Source organism: Mustela lutreola, chromosome 13, assembly GCF_030435805.1.
Source record: "Mustela lutreola isolate mMusLut2 chromosome 13, mMusLut2.pri, whole genome shotgun sequence".
Classification (NCBI taxonomy): domain Eukaryota; kingdom Metazoa; phylum Chordata; class Mammalia; order Carnivora; family Mustelidae; genus Mustela; species Mustela lutreola.
In genome coordinates, this window is record NC_081302.1 from 31,984,244 (window position 1) to 32,004,612 (window position 20,369).

The 20,369-nt window shown below is 41.0% G+C and overlaps 2 protein-coding genes and 1 long non-coding RNA gene across 13 annotated transcripts in view; 1 reads left to right on the plus strand and 2 right to left on the minus strand.

Annotated features, from left to right (window-relative positions):
- Positions 1 to 1,044, minus strand: part of LMO7 (LIM domain 7) — a 217,253-nt gene extending 216,209 nt beyond the window's left edge. For 8 of the 9 annotated variants that reach the window (XM_059144334.1, XM_059144333.1, XM_059144330.1 and 5 more), the window contains exons 1-2: positions 907 to 1,044; positions 696 to 766 (exon numbers count right to left, since the gene is read on the minus strand). In XM_059144334.1, coding sequence (XP_059000317.1) covers positions 696 to 755 — 60 coding nt within the window. In that variant the 5' untranslated portion in view covers positions 756 to 766; positions 907 to 1,044. The remainder of the gene's footprint in view (positions 1 to 695; positions 767 to 906) is intronic. The other variant, XM_059144335.1, reaches the window with a different exon arrangement.
- A 9,758-nt stretch (positions 1,045 to 10,802) lies between these two features.
- The window catches only part of LOC131813840 (uncharacterized), a 30,301-nt gene continuing 20,734 nt past the window's right edge, over positions 10,803 to 20,369 (plus strand). The window contains exon 1 of the long non-coding RNA XR_009346996.1: positions 10,803 to 10,935. This is a non-coding gene — a long non-coding RNA (uncharacterized LOC131813840). The remainder of the gene's footprint in view (positions 10,936 to 20,369) is intronic.
- UCHL3 (ubiquitin C-terminal hydrolase L3) overlaps positions 10,935 to 20,369 on the minus strand; it is a 114,449-nt gene continuing 105,014 nt past the window's right edge. For all 3 annotated transcript variants that reach the window (XM_059144344.1, XM_059144342.1, XM_059144345.1), the window contains one exon: positions 10,935 to 11,094. In XM_059144344.1, coding sequence (XP_059000327.1) covers positions 10,969 to 11,094 — 126 coding nt within the window. In that variant the 3' untranslated portion in view covers positions 10,935 to 10,968. The remainder of the gene's footprint in view (positions 11,095 to 20,369) is intronic.

The following is a 20,369-nucleotide window of genomic DNA, read 5'->3' on the forward strand; positions in this document are numbered from 1 at the left end:
AAGTCCTGGTGTTAACTTTTTACGGATAAATGTAACCTTACAGCGTAGAGGACGAAACCGCCAAGAGACCATCTCCATTTCGGTGGAAATGGAAGATCGCCTCTCTAAGGCACAGTTGGGAAAGTAACAACCCTTCCGTGAGTGATCCCAGGAGATCTTAGTCTCATCTGTGCCGACTCTGAATAAGTAAAAACCTTGACTCGCATCCCTCCCCCCACCCCCGGGCTCCAAAGGCTGCGCGGGAGAAAACATCTCTCCAGGTGCGCCTCAAGTGCCTAACCTCCACCTGCCCTCCCACTCATCGCACGCTTAATCCACTGCCCCTGCAGGTAAGAGTCGGGTGTTCCCACTGCAACACCCCCAAAGCACAGCTCGCGAGGCACTGGGCCGCCTCGGACCCGGTGCTGACGTGGTCTGGCGAACGAGGACGTGTGGTCCCCAAACCCAAGTGGCCGAGCGCCGGCCTCCGCCCTGGCAGAGGAGCTCTGGGCAAGCCAGCGAGCCCGTCGTAGGGAGGGCAGCACTCGGCTTAGCTGGATATTAAAAGATAGGAAAAGCGGCACTTGCAAAGTCCCCCAACTGCAAAGCAACCGGCTGCCACGCGCCGGCGCGGGTCCCGAGAGGAGGTGAAGCGCCCAGCGGCGGGAGCGGCCTCGAGGCCTCAAACTCGTGCGGAAAAAAGTAAAGGCACTCACCTCCACCCATCTCTGGGCCTCGGCGAAAGCTACTGCGCAGTCGATCCCGGCCTCCTCCATCCTTTCCAGGACTAGGGTAAGAGGGGGAGAAAGACGCGATGAGTGCGCGGAGGGGCGGGGGGAGGGTGCGGCGCGCGCCTGGCCCTGCCGCCGGGGCTCTCTTTCCTTTTGTTGCGCTCTGCAGTTTGGAAAGTTTCGAACCCACAAGTACCTGAAGACGTGGCTTCCTCTCAACTCCCGAAAACGACCCCGGGGCCCCGGGGGTCCGGGCAGGGCGCGGGAGGCGGGCCGGAGACGAGAGGCGGTGCGTCGCACCCGCCCCGCCACTGTGAGGACTTCAAAAGTCGCAGCGCCGCGGCCGCCGCCCTCCCCGGAATGGCCCCGCCCCAGCCCACCCCGCCGCCGCCCACCCCGGGCCGCAGAGCCGCCGCTTCCGTCCGCCCCCCTGCGGCTCCCGGGGTCTCCCGGCCGCAGTCGCCTTTGTGGGCAGACTGTCTGGGCCAGGAGATGCCACCGACCGCCAGGAGACCGTGGCCAAGGCCACGCTCCCGCGCTGCCCGCCCAGACCGCGGCTCCGCCCCGAGGGACTGCGCCCCCGCGCCCGCATCCTTCCCGTCTCTGCCCTCCTGGCCGCCTTCCCTCTCCCGGGGACCCGGGCAAGAGGCGCCCCCTCGGCTTGCGGCCGCCGGACCCGCCTGACATACCAGGAATAGCTGCACACAATTGCACCTTTCCGGGCCAAGAAACTTCCCCCTTGGAGGAGCGCGGCCCGCCGTGACGCGCCGCCGCCCGGCCTGCCGCCCTCACCTGCGGCCTGAGCCCGGCGCGCGCGGCTCCGCGGAGCCCGCTGTCCCGCTGCGCGCGGCCCCGCCGCCAGGTGCGTGGCCTTCCCCGCCCCAAGCTCTCCGCCCCGCGCCGCAGCCCGAGCCCTCCTGGTGGCAGGTGAGGGAAGTGGCCTGAGCGTGTGCCGCCCATTTCCCCCGACTCGGGGCCGGCCCCTCTCCACCCCGCCTCCAGGTGGGTGAGCTGGAACGTACCTGCCACTCCAGCCCGGCCTCTCCGCTAAGGGTGGGAGCGGAGGGGAGCCTGGCATTTCTCTCGCCCTCACCCCGAGCGTCGGACAGTAACGTGACAGGTTATTCAGTGTCCCCAGCGGTCCTGGGTAGGTGCGCAGGGGGCTGGAGGGTCGGGGCTCCTGGTTTGGCTTATGTGAGTTCTTTTCACTCAAAAATTAAATCTTCGGAAAGGAACGTGTTCGTTGGTCCGGTCTCCCTTGGACCTCGCGTGATGCTCCCGAAGCCCTATTCAGGCCACATGTTGATGGCGGCACCTTTGGAGGAAGGTAAAGACCGGTTCTTACTCTCCTAAAGGAAAGAAACCCTTATTTTCTTTTTTCCGGTTGATTGACGTCGTTTTTCATTATAAGGAGTAAACAAGCGTAGAGCAGGAGACTAGTATAAGAATAGCTAAAAACCTAGCGTCTGTATTTAACAATGGTTTGTATTTTACCCTATTCACTTCATCACCTTCATTTCCTGCTTAAAGATCTTATTTTTCACCCCTCGATATTACAATACACATCTCGGTTTTTAAGGGACACTTTTCTACATAATATTTCCATTTTCACACCTAACTACAGCTAACTGAAGCTAAGGAATTATCACGTATCAGTTTATATCCCATCCAGACTCAAATTCCTCAACTGATACCAAAATGTCTTTTACAGCTGTTTTACTCAGACCAAAATCCAAACAATGACCACACAATTGCATTTGGTTAGGTCTTTTTTTAGCCTCGAATAGCCTCCTTCAACCGTTCCCCACCCCCCCCCCCACACACACACACTGCTTTTTTTTTTTTTAATCGTATTTTATTTTTTATTACTAAAATATTTGGGGGGGCGTGCCTGGGTGGCTCACTGGGTTAAGCCTCTGCCTTCCTCTCAGGTCATGATCTTGGGGTCCTGGGATCCAGCCCCGCATCGGGCTCTCTGCTTGGCAGGGAGCCTGCTTCCTCCTCTCTCTCTGCCTGCCTCTCTGCCTACTTGTGATCTCTCTCTGTCAAATAAGTAAAATCTTTAAAAAATATATTTTTTAAGTTTTTAATATCAGTAGAGTCAACATACAGTGTTATATTAGTTTCAGGTGTACAGTGTGGTGAATTCGACACTTCTATACGTCACCCTGTGCTCTTTAGGACAACTGCTCTCTCCTTAATCTCCATCACCGATTTCACCCATTCTCTCCCCACCCCTCTCATAACCAAGTAGAGAACTACAGCTAAGAGTCTGTTTGTTGTTTTGCCTCTCTCTTATTTTTTTTCTCTTGTTTGTTTTGTTTCCTGAATTCCTGTTTTTTGTTTTTTTGGTTTTTTTAGACTAGCATTGTCTTGTTAGATACTGACTCCCATATATTTCTAGTCCAGGAGAAGGACAGACATTCCCCAAGCTTCATGAGGGTTACTGTTATTACAGTTACTATGTACCTATACTATACTGTTTAAAGCCGGCTGCTATGTAACTGGGCTAAAAGCTTAGGGGGTAACAGCCCAGGATGGTAACAAGCACAAAGATGGAAATCTGAATGACTAAGGTTACCAAGTAACCAGACACACTGACCTTAAATTACCTCATCTGAAAAATGTGATGATAATAACTACTTCGGTGGGAAGTCGTGAGAATTAAGTAGGATGGTATATGTGGAAGCCTAGGGCATCGCTTGACAGAGAGTAGGCACTTATTATTTCTCATTAGTCTCTCTCTCACAGCAGTGTGTCAAATATGAATTTTTCCTTATAAATGGGAGTTTCGTTTATTTGCTCAAATTCTCACATGGAAAGAGCTGTAGGGGATGGTGAGCTCTGTTTCAAGCCGGCTCAGGCATCAGCCATTTCGGCCTCTTTAGTAATGCAATTTGCAGCTCAGAAGCCCAAATCCAAATCGTGGCCGCCTTCTTTTTTTTTTTTTTTTTTTAATTAATTTATTTATTTTCAGCATAACAGTATTCATTATTTTTTCACCACACCCAGTGCTCCATGCAATCCGTGCCCTCTATTATACCCACCACCTGGTACCCCAACCTCAAATCGTTGCCTTCTACTATCAGTCATTAGAGTGTTTTATCCTTCTGGAAAGATTTATGCAGCTCTATAGAAAAAGGTAACCTACCGCAGGAGTTTAAAGATAAATTCACAACAATAAATCATCAAGAATATCGTTCATTTTCCCAAAGAATTTGAAGTAACTTCCAATATTGAAAAACAGTACAATTGTCATGTGTTTATATATTAGCGATGAACGGTCGGTGGGAGAACGTGGTACAATCTTTCTTGAAGGTAATTTGACAAATATTTTAAAAATTTTAACTACTCATACTCTGTTGCAGCAATTCCATTTCTGGGCATTCATCCTAAGAATATGAAGAAAGATCTGTGCATGAAATGAGCCACTGTGGTGGACACAGATATGCTAGCCAAACCTTCCTTTGGAGAAAGAGTGTGGTCAGCAGACAGTCGCCAGCTGCCAGTGTTTTTGAGGTCTGCCTGAGCTGCTGAGTGCAGCCTCCTCTGAGCTCATGGTCCTCTCAGAGCTGCTCTCATCCGCTGACTGAGTGACTGTATGTTAGAAAAGTCCAGTCATTTCTATCCAAAGCAGAGTACGGTTGATGGATCCTTTCCCTAAACATGAAGCCTGGGTCACAGTTCAACTTCTCCCTTGCTTTTTTTTTTTTTTTTTTTTTAATTTTATTTATTTACTTGACAGAGGGAGATAACGAGAGAGAGAACACAAGGAAGGGGAGTGGGAGAGGGAGAAGCAGGCTTCCCATTGAGCAGGGAGCCCGATGTGGGACACTATCTCAGCACCCTGGGATTACGACCTGAGCCGAAGGCAGAAGCCCAATGACTGAGCCACCCAGGCACCTCTCTCCCTTGCTCTTTCCAGTTCTTCCCTCTTTGTTTCACAGGGGTCAATCCTTAATAAGTATCTTGCTCTTCAAACTCCATTTCTTTCAGCTTCTGGAGGACAAAACTTGTGATGACATGAAGCATTGTTGAAAATCCCAGGGGCTCCTGGGTGGCTCAGTGGGTTAAAGCCTCTGCCTTCAGCTCAGGTCATGATCTCAGGGTCCTGGGATCAAGTCCCGCATCGGGCTCTCTGCTCAGGGAGCCTGCTTACCCCTCTCTGTCTGCCTGTCTCTCTGCCTACTTGTGATCTCTGTCAAAGTCCATTAAGCATCTGCCTTCAGCTTAGGTCATGATCCTGGGGTCCTCGGATTAAGCCCTGAATTGGGCTCCCTCCTCAGCAGGGAGCCTGTTTCTCCCTCTCTCTCTCTCTCAAATAAATAAATACAATCTTTTAAAAAAATGAAAATCCCAAAGTAATCTAAAGTGACAACAGGTGAAGTGGAGTAAATTACGTTTCTTCCATAGAGTGGTTATCACTCAGTCATTAAAAAGTAAAGGGCAGGGCGCCTGGGTGGCTCAGTGGGTTAAGCCGCTGCCTTGGGCTCAGGTCATGATCTCAGGGTCCTGGGATCGAGTCCTGCATCGGGCTCTCTGCTTGGCAGGGAGCCTGCTTCCTCCTCTCTCTCTCTGCCTGCCTCTCTGCCTACTTGTAATCTCTCTCTGTCAAATAAATAAATAAAATCTTTAAAAAAAAAAAAAAAGTAAAAGGCAACTCAAGACATAGGGAGATGTTTAAAAATACATACTGGAATGGATAAAAAGCAATGTATAAAGCACCCTAATATGTGATTGCATTTTTCAAATGTGTATTTTGCCACATAAAACAAATCAGAAAAAATTTCCCAAATTTTAATGCCAACTATTTCCAAATGGAGATATTGTGCTTCTCTTTTATAAGTTTTTTACAAAAGATATATTACTTTCATAAATGAGAAAATATATATGACACAACGATACAGCCAAATATCTTTTTTGGCTATCTCATCCCACAAACTTCAACCTCCTCCAGTCCTCCCTGACTTGGCAAATGGTACTGTGACTAAAATTTGGTCTTGTCTTTGACTTGTGTCTACCCCATTCCCAGTCCTGTCCATCTATTTCTGTAGTAAATCTCCAGTTGGCCCTCTTCCCCATCTCCATATCTATTATATTAGGTCAGACCTTCATTTGCTCACAGCTGGATTTCAGAAATCATATGACCTTTCTAAAATATAAATATTATCATGAAGCCAAAATATCCCACCTTCCATTACTCCTCAGTGACTCCCAATTGCCTTTTTTTTTTTTTTTAGATGTATTTTTTTTGAGGGAGGAGGGCCAGAAGAGAAGGAGAAAGAGTCTTAAGCAGATTCCACACTGAGCCAGGAGCCCAACATGGGGCTCCGTCTCAGGTCCCTAAGATCACAAACTGAACTGAAACCAAGAGATTGATGCTCCACTGACTACACCACCCAGACACCTGTCAGTTGTTTTTAAGGGTCATTTAATGGTTTCCAGGATTTGGTCCTGCCCACACCTCTAACCACATGCCTTACCCGTATTTCTCCCTTTGTGAGATTTGTGCTTCCCTCTCTCCTTGCCTGGCTTTCTCCTACTTATTCTTCCAGGCTCAGTTCCTTCCTCCTTCAAAACATCTTTGCAGATCATCCTAGGATAGGTTAGATATCTCTTCTTTATGTCATCATAGCACCTTTCATGAGGTATTGTATTTATTTTTCTCATTCAGCCTTGAGCAATTTAGAAATATCTGGTATTTAACAACTATTTATTGATGGGAGTATATGTGGGCATAAATAGATACATATGTATCTGTATACATATATATTCACACACACATATAACAACTCTTAATGCACAGAACTAGTAAAACATTGATAGTAGCAGAGTAGAAAATACTGTTGATTATGGCAGCTAATACAAGAATTTCTTTACAGCAGAGTTCCTAAACAGAAGTACAATTAATAACCCAGGCTAGATAATTCTTTATTAGGGGAATTGTCTTGTGCATTGTGGGAGTTATAGCAGCATCCCCAGTCTCTAACCACTAGGTACTAGCAGCACCCTAAAAATTCAGCAACCAAAAATGTCTCCAGGTATTGCCAAGTGTCTCCTGGGTGGGGGACGGGCAAATCACCCTAGTTGAGAACACTGCTCTTCAGGAAGAGATTGGCTTTGTCGGTTAATGCTTTGGCACCCTAGAAGCATAACCCAAGCCCAAGTTTCTTGCAACACATGGGTGGGGTAGAGAAGAGTTGGGGTGAATTAGAAGACAAAGGCTATTCTGAGTTATAAAGAGGAAGGGGTAAGGAAGAACCGGACTGAATGAGGTCTGGGCAAAGATTATAAGAGGAAAAGGATCTGATGACTGAAAACGTCTGCAAGAAGAGACAGGCACAGTGGAAATTCTTCTAATAAAAGAACTGAATTTATACTGTGGTTGGTTATGGTTCAAAATGTACCAATCCTCATGAGTTCAAAGATAGCCAACATCTGGATTGTATATATATTTCTCATGCTTCTGTAATACCTTTATTAATGGGGAGATTCACTACTGGAGGGTAGATAAAAAATATATATTAAATATAATAAAAATTGTTTGCAGATGATATGATCTTATATAGAGAAAAGTCTAAAGACTCCACCAAAAAATTAATAAATGACTTCAGTAAAATTGCCATAGAATACAGAAATAGTTGCTTTTCTGTACACTAACAACATCCTATCTAAAAAAGAACAATACCATTTACAATATCTTCAAAAAATAAGATATCTAAATAATAAATTTAACCAAGAAAGTGAAATATCTGTACTCTGAAAATTATAAGACTGATGAAAGAAAACAAAGACACAAGTAAGTGGAAAGATATTCGTGTTCATAGATTGGAAGACTTAATATTGTTAAAATGTCCATAGTACCCAAATCCATCTGTGGGTTCAGTGCAGTCCCTATCAAGAATATACATTGGGAATGGATATTCTCTTCAATAACTGGTATTAGAAGAACTGGATAGTCATGCTCAAAAGAATGAAATTGGACCCTATATTTTTCATCATTTACAAAAGTTAAGCAGAAATGGATTAATTATCATACCTGAACTGTAAAACTACTAAATGAAAACATAGAGGGGAAAACTCCTTGACATTAGTCTTGGCAATAATTTTTTGAATATGACACCAAAAGCACAAGCAACAAAAACAGAGATAAAGATGTGGAACTACATCAAATTAAAAAGCTCTGTACTACAAAAGAATCAACAAAATGAGAAGGCAAACTACATAATAGGAGAAAATATTTGCAACCATCTATCTGATAAGGGGTTAATATCCAATATATATAAGGGATCCATATAACTCAATAGCAAAAAAGAAAAATGAAAAAAAAATCTGATTTGAAAATGAGCATAGGACCTGAAAAAACACTTTTCCAAAAAAGACATACAAATGGCCAACAGGTACATGAAAAGATGCTCAACACTGTCGGGGAAATGCAGATCAAAACCACGATGAGATTTCACCTCCTAGCTGTCAGAATGGCTAGAAAACAAAAGGACCAAAAGTAACAAGTATTTGCAAGGATGTGGGGAAAAGAGAATACTTCTACACTGTGGGGGGGAAGGCAAGTTGATGCAGCCATTGTGAAAATTAGTATGGAGTTTCCTCAGAAAATTAAAAAATAAAACTATCATATGCTCCAGCAATTCCACTTCTGGGCATACATCTAAAGGAAACAAAATCACTATCTCAGAGATATCTGCAACCCCATGTTCATTCAGAGATATCAGCATTATTCCACAGTAGCCAAAACATGGAAACAACCTAAGTATCCATTGACAGATGAAGAAATTATACATACACATACACATACACACACGTGTACACACACATACATGTACATACAAAATGGAATATTCAGACATTAAAAAAAAAAAAGGAAATCCTGCCTTTTGGGACGACATGCGTGGAACTTGAAGTGTTTGTGCTAAGTGAAATAAGTCAGACAGAGAAAGGTACTGTATATTCTTACCTATATGTGGAATCTAAAAAAGCCAAACTCAGAGAATAGAATGGTGGTTGCCAAGGGCTGGGGGTGGGGACGGGTGGGAAGTAAGGTGTAAAATTAGCAGATATTGGTTAAAAGGTATAAACTTCCAGGTATAAAATGAATAAGTTCTAGGGTTTTAATGTACAGTATTGTGACTCTAGGTAATGATATTGTATTATACACTTGAAAGTTACTAAGAGAGTAAATCTTAAGTGTTATCACCCAGAATAAAAAGAAAAAATGTGAGGTGATGGAGGTGTTAACTAATCTTATTGTGGCAATCATTTCACAACTATATGTGTATTAAATCATCATGTTGTACACTTTAAACTTACATAATGTGTGGCAAATATATCTCAATAAAGCTGGAAAAAATTAAATTCAGGTAAACAAAAAATACATACATATATAATGATAAAGTCATAATTATATCATCTTTACCCACAAAAATGTATCTAATAGTGTTAGTAATTAAAGGATTATGATGTTGCCAGCCTTACATTAATGACATTCAGGCAAGTAGATTCAACTCAATAGAAGCCAGAGAGGAAAAGAAGCTAACATGTTACAGATTAAGAAATGAAGATAAGACAGAGGTACATAGAAGGGGGAAAATCTAGGTGAATCCATATTTTATCACTCCCCCAAATCACAGACAAACCTTGGGAGGCTTTTAGAACAGCCTTAGGATTGTGATGAGTGCTTTGCCCAGTGGACGAAGACAAGGCTTCCTAAATTTGTCTTCGGAACCTGCTGGATGGTTAACTGAGAAGAAATAGATGAGAAGCCGTTGGTTCTTATCAGTCTTCCTCCTGTGTTCACAGACATCCCATTAAGAGATCAACTGAGATTATAACTTTCAAAACATGGGACCAACCCCATAATAAGAAGAACGGTTAGTTATTTTCTTCCTATGGTAAAGATCTTAAGAGTTTAGAGTTTGGCTTTTTTTTTTTTTTTTTAAACATGTGGAACAGTTTCTTATCATTGAACTCAAATCATTTCACATTAAATGTAGGACTTTTTTTGTTGCTGTTGCCATTAAGATCCTGCATTTGTGTTCTAGCCAGAATTGCAAAACCACACTGTAATTCTCTAAGTGATAGCAGTGAGATCAAAAGGACTTACCCTAGAATTAGCTTTAAAATAAACTATTGGGGCTTCTGGGAAAGAAGGAGAGAATGTGTGTTTACTAAATTTCTCTTCCTGAAGCTCTGCGAAATGAATAAAATAAACTCTGTATTTTCCCTAAAAGGATATTTTTAGTAATAAAAATCACAGACAAAAATAGTCAAGTCCAGATTTCTCTAAAACATATTTCTTTTTTTCTTTTTGTTTTTAATGGTTTGGAAGAGAAATTCTACCTGACTTCTCATTAAGTTTACTAAAATAGAGCAACAACCATACTATCTGTTCAAACTGTTCTGCTAAAAAGGCAGGCGAAAAAAAATAAGCACAGTGTTTATTGTATTATTAACACTTTATAATAACCATCGTTGTTTACATTTTGAAATGGACTGACAGAAGAAACAGCTCATCCATTATAGGAAACTTATTTTTATATAATTATAGAAAATAAGGGCTTTGATTATAGAAGTCATTATAGAATTATAGAAAATAAGGACCTTAATAATCCTTTTAATAAGCCTTTCTTACTGGCTAGGTATTGATAATATATTACCTTCAAAAAGGAAAGGATTAAAAAACTACAAAATAGACTGGCCCAAGAAACAAGAGACCAGGTTGTACTCCTGGGTTTACCGCTAGTACTAGTGGGGCCTCAGTTGTAAGATGACAGATTTCTTTTCTTTCTTTTCTTTTATTTCCTTTTCTCTTTTCTTTAAGATTTTATTTATTTAATAGAAAAGCACACACAGGGGTGGGGGGGGGAGAAGCAGATGGAGAAGCAGGCTCCCTACTGAGCAGGAATCCTGATGTTGGTCTCTATCTGAGGACCCTGAACCACAGCCCTGAGCCAAGGGCAGCCACCTAACCGACTGAGTCACCCAGGCACCCCAAATGACAAATTTCTAACAAAGCTCATTCTTACTTTCATACACTATGAAGAAACCTTACAAAGAGCTATGAAAAGAAGCCCTTGGCTGTTCTTCAGAGCTCCAGGATGGCCATGAAATCGCGCCAAGTCAGGTCTGGTTCTCCCTCAAGGATTGGAGATTATCACAGAAGAGGCCAGCCTCGGGCCCAGCTCAGCCAGAAGCTTCCATACGAAAAGAGGTAAAGGGGTTTCCTTGAATGGCAGGGGGGGGGTCACTTGAGAATGCCCCCAAGGATCATGAATGAAACCAGATGGCCTGTGATGTAAATCACCAAAGTCCCGGGGAGTTCTTGCAGGAAGAGCGCCATCCATGACTCTACTGTCAACTTCTTTGATCCCTGTGGACAGAAACAGACCAGTCAGTCCAAACCATTTCAATCCTATATGACTGAACTCAAAAACAAAAACAAAAACGTGACCTTGGGGCCTTCTCAGGACAGAGAAGACACCTACCTATCCCATTTCTGCTAACTAAGACAGTGAGTTACACTATGTTATGGATCAAGGCTACACACACAAGAACACTTCTCCACAGATTGTACACACACGTGTCTTCTTCTACTGGATCTTTGAATAATTAAAGGTAGTGACTACAGATATGTGGCTTTGTTACTTCAGGAAGCATTATAATGGACTCCATTTTATTTTTGCAGAGATAGACCTCTTGGCATGGTCTAGATAAGCAAAAGTTTATAGGGAAAGACCTAACAGTATGCTGTGTAAAATATAAAGAGCTATTTATTGTAGACAGGAAAAATTCTTTTCAAGATATATTGTCAAGGGACGCCTGGGTGGCTCAGTTGGTTAAGCAGCTGCCTTCGGCTCATGTCAGATCCCAGCGTCCTGGGATCGAGTCCCACATCGGGCTCCTTGCTCAGCAGGGAGCCTGCTTCTCCCTCTGTCTCTGCCTGCCATTCTGTCTGCCTGTGCTCGCTCTCACTCCCTCTCTCTCTCTGACAAGTAAATAAAATCTTTTAAAAAAAAAAAATTTAAAAGATATATTGGCAATGCGGGGCACCTGGGTGGCTCAGTGGGTTAAAGCCTCTGCCTTCAGCTCAGGTCATGATCCCAGGGTTCTGAAACCGAGCCCCACGTCAGGCTCTCTGCTCCAAGGGGAGCCTGCTTCCTCCCCTCTCTCTCTCTCTGACTGCCTCTCTGCCTACTTGTGATCTTTTCTCTCTGTCAAATAAATAAAATCTTTAAAAATTTTTTTTTCAAAAAAGAAAAAGATATATTGGCAATGCAAAATTAGCCTTTTAAAAAAAATTTGTACAACAAAATGATTATACGGTAATATTTCACCCCAGAAAAATTCTTTGCCAAAGAGATGCTCTGTTCATTGAACCCTCATGGCCAGAGAAAAGTTTATTGGATGCTACATCCAAAGAGCAGGAGTTACTAATTTTTAGATCAGTTTTTAATTGATATCCTGACATACTCAGCCAATACCATGAGAGAAAACAAGATTTTTCTCATGCATAACTAGAATTTTCAAAATCAGACATTAGTATTGTCTATGTTTACTGCCCTACCTGTCGACTAGATCTAATGTCAGGTTAGGGTAGTGGTCATAAATCAACATGTCACCCACCATTAAGTATCCACTTCTAGTTTGGTCCCTTTGAAAGAAGTCCGGGGCTTATAATTCTTAAAACTCTCAAAAGCATGGCTAGAGTAAGAGCATCAATTATGAAGGTAGTACTTAGAGACAATTACAAGATTTAGAAAAAGAATGAGAAGAACTTTTCAAAGTTAAGTCCAAAAGGATCTTAATAACACTGGGCTCACAAACCTAAACTGAAAGTGGCTTTCAGCAGCTTGGTTGACATTTCTGCACGTCCTTAACACCATGTATGTGGTAGCACCTTGCAAACTACAACATGCCTTATGCTACCTTAATGTCGTCCATCACCCAGACATACCCTACCAGTACAAGAGGTCAGTAACGATTACAAAATTGCTAGGAGGGCACTAGATATTTGCAGTAGTGTGGCTACTGGCAATAAAAGTTCAGATTGAATATGGCTGGGAATAGTCTGTTAGTTTGACTTAGCTTTTTTTTTTTTTTTAAGACTTTTACTTGTTTATTATACAGAAATAGAGGCAGTGAGAAAGGGAAACAAGCAAGGGGAGTAGGAAAGGGAGAAGCAGGCTTCCCGCTGAGCAGGGAGCCAGATGCAGGGCTCCATAGGACCCAGGGATCATGACCCAAACTGAAGGCGATGCTAAACAACTGAGCCACCCAGGTGCTCTGAGATTTATTTAACTTTATCTCAGTTGTAGTATTTACTTTCTAACCTCCTTCTGACTTCCTCTTTTCCAACTGTATGTGTTCCAGAAGAAAACCAGATAGAGGCATTACGCCTTAGAGCTTTCAAAGCAACCATGGAGATGTAGTCAAAGAACTATTGATATGTCCTGTGCTGTGGACTCTTCCGTGGATCAGAGCCAGCCCACATCTACCCAGATGTGGGCACTCATCAGTTGCCTCCAAATTTCCAGCTCTCAGAGGTCTATTCTCAGCATAGAAAGCCCAACTGTAAAAAGTGGAAATTTTAATATCCGAATTTTCTTTACAGGAGTTGTGATAAAAATTAACATAGGTTTATATCACAAACCCCATAGTGACCTTATCTGATCTCGTTTTGTTGCTCTAGCACCATACTGGAATTCGCCAAAATTCAAATAGCTTGTAAATGAAGCATAAGCAGTTATAATACCTTGAAATGTTGAAGTAATTATTCGGGGTGATTTAGATTCTGTAAACATAGCTATCAAAAAGAAAAACAGCATTCTGGCCCTCAAGAGTAAAAGATTCAGATAAAAATGTTTTCCTAATGAGCAGTATGCTTTGGTATAGTATTATTACAGGAAAGACCAAAATTCCAATCGTCCTTGCTAAATTGCATGTCTGCTAACTTCAGCTATTTTGAGATTTTTTTTAAAGTCAAACCATTTCTGAGTTACAGAAGAAGTATGCACAGTTCCCTTGTGCATGGAAACGAAATGAGATCTATTCATTCCATCTTCTTATTCAAATTCTTCCAAAAATTAGGTGAGTCTCATGATTCATGACACAAGCTTTAAAAATATGTTCAATACAGGTTATTGCACTCGTTGGGGGTGATTGTGATAATAATAACTATCTTTTTTGAGTAGGCTTTTATGTACCACAGTTACAATTCTCACAAAAAACCCACATAAGGGTACTTTTATCTAATATATTAATAATTTTCCTAAGACCAACCACATAGAGACAGAACTAAGAATCAAACCACGTCTGAAACCAGAGCCTGAGCTCTGTTCCTGAATCAATGACATTTCGGTGGGTTTTTGGTAGAACCACTATATTTGCTGCCGTAATGTCAATATCATGCTGTCAATCAAGCATTGTGGAAACACTGAGATTCAATCTTTGTTTCATTTTAGAGACGGAGTGGGGAGAGCAGCTGGAAAGGAAGGGAGAGAATCTCAAGCAGGTTCTAAACCCATCACAGTGCCCCTCACGTTGGGCTTCGTCTTAGGACCCCAAGAACGTGACCTGAACCGAAATCAAGAGTCCAACACTTAACCAACTGAGCCACCCACAAGCCCCAAGAACACCGAGATTCTAAATTACCAAGGTCAGAAATTTTCTAGTGAAGCAATTCTCATAAAATAGCCATTTAGTGGGAAAGGGTACTAATTGGATATTAGGGGGAAAGTGCTCCCTTAAGAAGTTCCATCAGCCAGGGGCACCTGGGTGGCTCAGTGGGTGCTACTGACCTCTGCCTTCGGCTCAGGTCATGATCTCAGGGTCGTGGGATCGAGCCCCACATTGGGCTCTCTGCTCGGCGGAGAGCCTGCTTCCCCTTTTCTTTCTGCCTGCCTCTCTGCCTACTTGTGATGTCTCTCTGCCAAATGAATAAATAAATAATCTTTTTTTAAAAAGTTCCATCAGCCAGAATCTCCAAATTCCATAGGTATTTAATTCTCCTGCCCATGGTTTATCTCTTCAGCTGGGTTCTAGAATCACGCAGCTCAAAGTGGGAGTCCTCAGACCAGCAGCTTGGGTGCTTGTTAGAAATGCATAATATCGGGCCCTATATCTAATGGCTGAATCAGAATCTGCATTTTGGCAAGATCTGGCATCTCCAATGCTCATTCAAATTCAAAATGTTCTGCTAGATGACACATATCTTATCCCTGCCTCCGTGCCCACAGTTAGATCCCTCAAGCGTCCCATTTCTTACCTGTGTTCTCAACTTGTCTCTATTTTTTGTTTAGTATTGCTTATCCTCACATAGAAATACTCTTTTTAAAAAAAGTCCTCTGCTGGGCACTTGGGTGGGTGAGTCAGCTGGGCATCTGCCTTCAGCTCTGGTTGTGATCCCAGAGTCCTGGGATCGATTTCTGTGCAGGGGCCTGAGCGGGGGGGGGGGGGTCCCTGCTAAGCGGGGAGCCTGCTTCTGCTCATATGTTCTCTCTCTCAAGAAAATAAATAAAATCATTAAAAAAATTTTTTTAAATAAAAAAACCTAAAAGTCCTCCACTGATCCTGATTCCACACACCTAAGACCTCATTTCTCTTCTCTCAACCATGTGCCTTGAAGGAGGTGCCTATATTCCTTGAATCTACATCTTCGCCTCCTGTTTGTGTCTCAACCCACTGCAGGAGAGTCTAATACAGTTTAGCTAAATGTCATCTGGCCCTCTTCCATTTGCCACACATTGTGCCAGACTCTGAGGATAACATGGTGTGCAAGAGACATGGTCCTTGTCTTCAAACGACCATCTCTGAAATTGTTTTTACATGGATAACCAACTGACTCTCTAAGTTACCAATTCCACTTTTCATTCATTATCGGATAGGAGGATTCGGCTGTCTTCCGCAAGTCAGAGACTAAAGAGATTTTGCAAAAATGTAAAATACTGACTGCTACTCTTCAAACTTTTTAAAGAAAATAATTATTGTTTGAATATTGTTTAATAATAATATATTCAGAAAATTTGTTTTAATCTTTAGTATTTGTGGGTCAACAGATATCATCCCTATAGAAGTTCTCTTTCTGGGCCCCTCAATATTTTTTAAGAATGTGTAGGGCCTTCTGAGACTGCAAAGTTTGAGAGCAACTAGATCAATTTTAAAACCAGGTTCGTTGCTCAACAAATTGCTAAAATCTACATAGCTATCAACTCTACAGTTAATATAGGAGGGGTATGAATAAATTGGCCTAAGCATTTTCTATTCCATGTTTTATTCATCTAGCTAAAGATGTTACTTTCTCTAGGCATTTCATGCACATTAAGAAAACAGTAGTTGACCACTATCCCTGAAAAACAAAGCCTTCACAGGAATATTTTTAGTATCTGAAATACCTGCTCTTGTCTCCTAAAAATGAAACAAAGTAAAAATTAAAACAGTAAGGTGAACAGTTGGCTTTCAATATTCCTTTGTCTTTCTTTTGCCCAAAGCATTATTATCTAAAGTTCTTAAAATCAGTACCATTATGCTCTTATCTTGAATACTTCATGTGTCTCTGATTGTCAAGCCATACAAGACTATGGCTCTAAAAGCAATTCTATTTAACACATTAAAATAAAGAAATATTTAAGGCATTTGCATTTTGTTTATGAAAGAAATCAATTTCTCAGACGAATGTGTCTTTTAAATTATACCCAAACCATGAACTATGCTTTGGTCTCCAAGGTAAAAATACAAACAATGTAACATTCCCATCAACTGTGTACACACTATTATTAACTGTGCGTAGTCCTTTAGTATTGATGAAGGACAGGAGAAACTTCTGATTCCAAATACTTCATGTTGGAGGCAGAATTAAAAAAAAATAACTGTCTGCTACTTAGTCCTAAAGGAAAATGCATATGTAACCTGTTGTCATCTTCTACTCCAGGCAGTTAAAACTCTCAGTAGGCAGGATGATGTTTCAGCAGACAGGTTTTAGGACATTTTTAAATGGTCTGATTTACGACATTTGCCGGTGTTGCAAGTCTTTCATGTTTAGGATACAAATAAAACCTCAAGAAATTTTTCATCTTGTCCTCACAGAACATGTGCAGGATGGAGACTTTATCCTTTAGCTCTAAAGGGATACACTACTGAATATAACTGGTATTTAAATACAGTTTTTAACTAAATTTAAAATTTTTAACTAAATTTAACTATACATGTTGATAAAGGGCACACTTTGAATCAACTAAAATGTGTCATTCACACTATTGGGAATTTATTCTTGACCACATGGATTTTTATTCTCAATAATTCAATTTATACTCATAGCTGTCTTATGGATTAGAAAGGCTTTATTATATATCTCTAAGCCTTTTAAAGATTCTATGTATTTTATTTTATTTATTTATTTTTTAAAGATTTTATTTATTTATTTGACAGACAGAGATGACAAGCAGGCAGAGAAGTAGGCAGAGAGAGAGTCGGAAGCAGGCTCCCCGCTGAGCAGAGAGCCCGATGTGGGGCTTGATCCCAGGACCCTGGGATCATGACCCGAGCTGAAGGCAGAGGCTTTAACCCACTGAGCCACCCAGGCGCCCCAGATTCTATGTATTTTAGAGAGAGAGAAGGAAAGCAGGGGGAGGGAGAGAGGGAATGGGAGAGAGAGAGAATCTGGAGCAGACTGCTAAGTGTGGAGTCTAACATGGGGCTCAATCTCAGGACCCTGAGATCATGACCTGAGCTGAAACCAAGAGTTGGACACTTAACCGACTGAGCCACCCCAGGTTCCCTAAACTTTTTAAATAATTAATTTTGCAAAATAGCTCTTAGTATAGGTTATGTATACTCAATGCCTCTAAACTAGGGATTCCCAACTAGCCCATCAATTAGACAGTGAGGTAATGCTCATAATATATAGCCGTTAGTGTCTACAGAACTTCCCACTATTATCTAGGTATGGAAATGGAAGTGTCATACTGGGGACTCTCATCTACAATGTAGGCAGAAGCAATAGAGAGGTTCAAAACCACTATCCTAAACAAAGAAGTCCAGAGAAAGACTTAGAATAATTTTTATTCAAAGGCAAAACAAGTAAAAATATACAGGAAACTAAGGCATGAGGATTGGTCTGATCCACTGGCACCGTTGGCACCAGGACACTAAATTTCTTTGTTATACTGAATCATCTATAACACAACAGGCCATACTCTGAAATCAAAAGAAGCAAAAAAAATGACAAAGCTTACTTAATGGCTATCTAAAAACTCAGTATTTTCCACACTTGGTTTTTAGTGGTAATTCTGTTGAGAGTACAAGAAACCTCATTTTAAGATCTTACCAGAGAATCTTAATAAAGACATTAACTATTAAACTTTATACATGTATGTATAAATCCTTCTAAATTAGCTAAAAACCTTCTGTAATGATTACATACTTTTCAAAGTGGCTTTACTTTAATTTCAGCCAAGGATTTAAATAATCCACAGAGAATTTAGATCAAAGTTATTTGCCTATTCTAGGTATGGATATGTGAACATGTGTGGATGTGTGTGCACGTGCATATACATGCACATGGGTATCTCTATATTTGTTCCCAGATGATATATACACAAAAATATATACATATATACAAATACATATATGTGTGTATATATACACATATTTACATATATGTGAGCTTTCTCTAAAGGAAATTTCTTCAGATAGAAAAATGTTTTAGATGTGATGAAAATATTACTTTTTGCAATTTTCTCACAAGCACCAATGTAAGAATCATAAGCCTAGAGATGCTACTTTGAAAGATATTACAGTAGACAGACAATAGCTGAAAATGTCTCTTAAACTATATTATTTTCAAAATGAGATAAACAGGTTATATGTTATACACAACCCAATTACAAAGCTTACCTAATAAGCACTGTACACAAATCTAAGTTGGAATGAAACTAAATTTAAATCATGTTTGAATAATTTTTATACAGTATTAAAGATGGTTTCCACTTGAGACATGTTAAAATTTGATCACCACAGAATACAGATAACCTCGGTTTTAGTCACAAATGAACACGAAAAATATTAGAGGTTAAATATGGATATCATAAACTCTATTTCAGTACTTAAAAGCAAACCATTATACCTGCTGAAAGATGTTTAGTTAATTCCCAAAAGTCCAAGTAAAAACATTTAAAGTTTCAGTTCTCTTTAGTTCCATTTCCCCCAAATGTATTAATCATTAACAAGTTCCAGAAATGTCCCATTTGTTGACCACCCTGTCTCTCTACAAGTTTCTATATAAAATTAATCATCAATTTCTTCTGTAAGTGCTAAATTTTAAGAAAGTGACTAAGCAAAGTATTATAGTTAATACAGTAGTAGGACTAAAATCCTAGACATAAATCTAAGAGAAAATTTTCAAATTTTGAGTTTCACAAGAGACTAGCATCTTAATGTGTGTGCAAAAGAATGCCAGTCCTAAATGGTTGTTCCATAAAACATCTAGAAAATGACATTCATAATACATAGATTTTTTTTTAAAAAGCTCTGAGTTCTGCAATGCTCCCACCCAAAAAACCTATATTTTAAAAAATTACCTTTAACCCAATGTTTTCAACAGATACTTGACTTCAAACCCTTCTTGCCCATTAAGTCTGAAAAATTAGTATTCATCACAGCAAACTTTGAGAAATGATGTAGATTTTTGGTGATAAGTTAGATACTTGGAAAAAGTCAGCAAGGGAACCAAGAACTGTTTAGGAATACTTGAAATTTTAAGATAATATACAAGACAGCTGGGAGTACAGAATGCAAATAACTGATGGAAAAGCAGAGTGGAACACTTGGTTTTACTGGCAGGACAGAAGCACCAGTCTCATACACTACTGGTTGTTTCAGATGATTTCTTCATCCCTATTGCCATCACTTCATTCAAGCCTTCTTCACCATAGAGAGTTTGAAGGTCTTCCAAAGGGACCCTCCTCCTTATAGTCTATTTTTCTAATCCAGTGCTTCCCAAACTTAATATGCATATTCATTACCCAAGGATCTTGTCGAAAACGCAAGTTCTGATTTGGTAGGTCTATGGTGAGGTCTAAAATAACTCTTTTTAGCAAGTTCTCAGGTAATGCTGATGTAACACTTTGAGTAACATAGATCGAATCAATTCTCTACGTCACTACTCCATTACTCTTCCTGAAATACCACTTATCTCAGGTCACTGCAGCAGAAATCTAGGTCACCTCAGTGAATCAGGTATACACGTTTACACTCAATGATTGCTCTAGAACTTCCTTCCAGACCAATTTGGTCTTTCTCCTAACTGTTACAATCCTTCCAACCCAACTCTATTTTTTTTTTTTTTGAGGTAAAAGGAATGTACAGTGAAGTACAGATTTTAAATGAACAATTCACTGAGTCTTGATAATTGCATACACCTGTGTAATTAATACTCTCCCCACAAAATATAGGGCATTGCCATCACACCAAACCTGTGTTTTGATCCAGCTCTATAAATACTCTTCCACCTTTCCTCTGCCTTCCACTTCTCCTTCAAGATGCAGCTGAAGCCCTCCCTTCTTCAGAACACACATTAAATTCACACACATAGCTCCGTCTAAATTATCACTTCTTTTAAGATTAAGCCATCACCGTCTCTCACTGACCTCA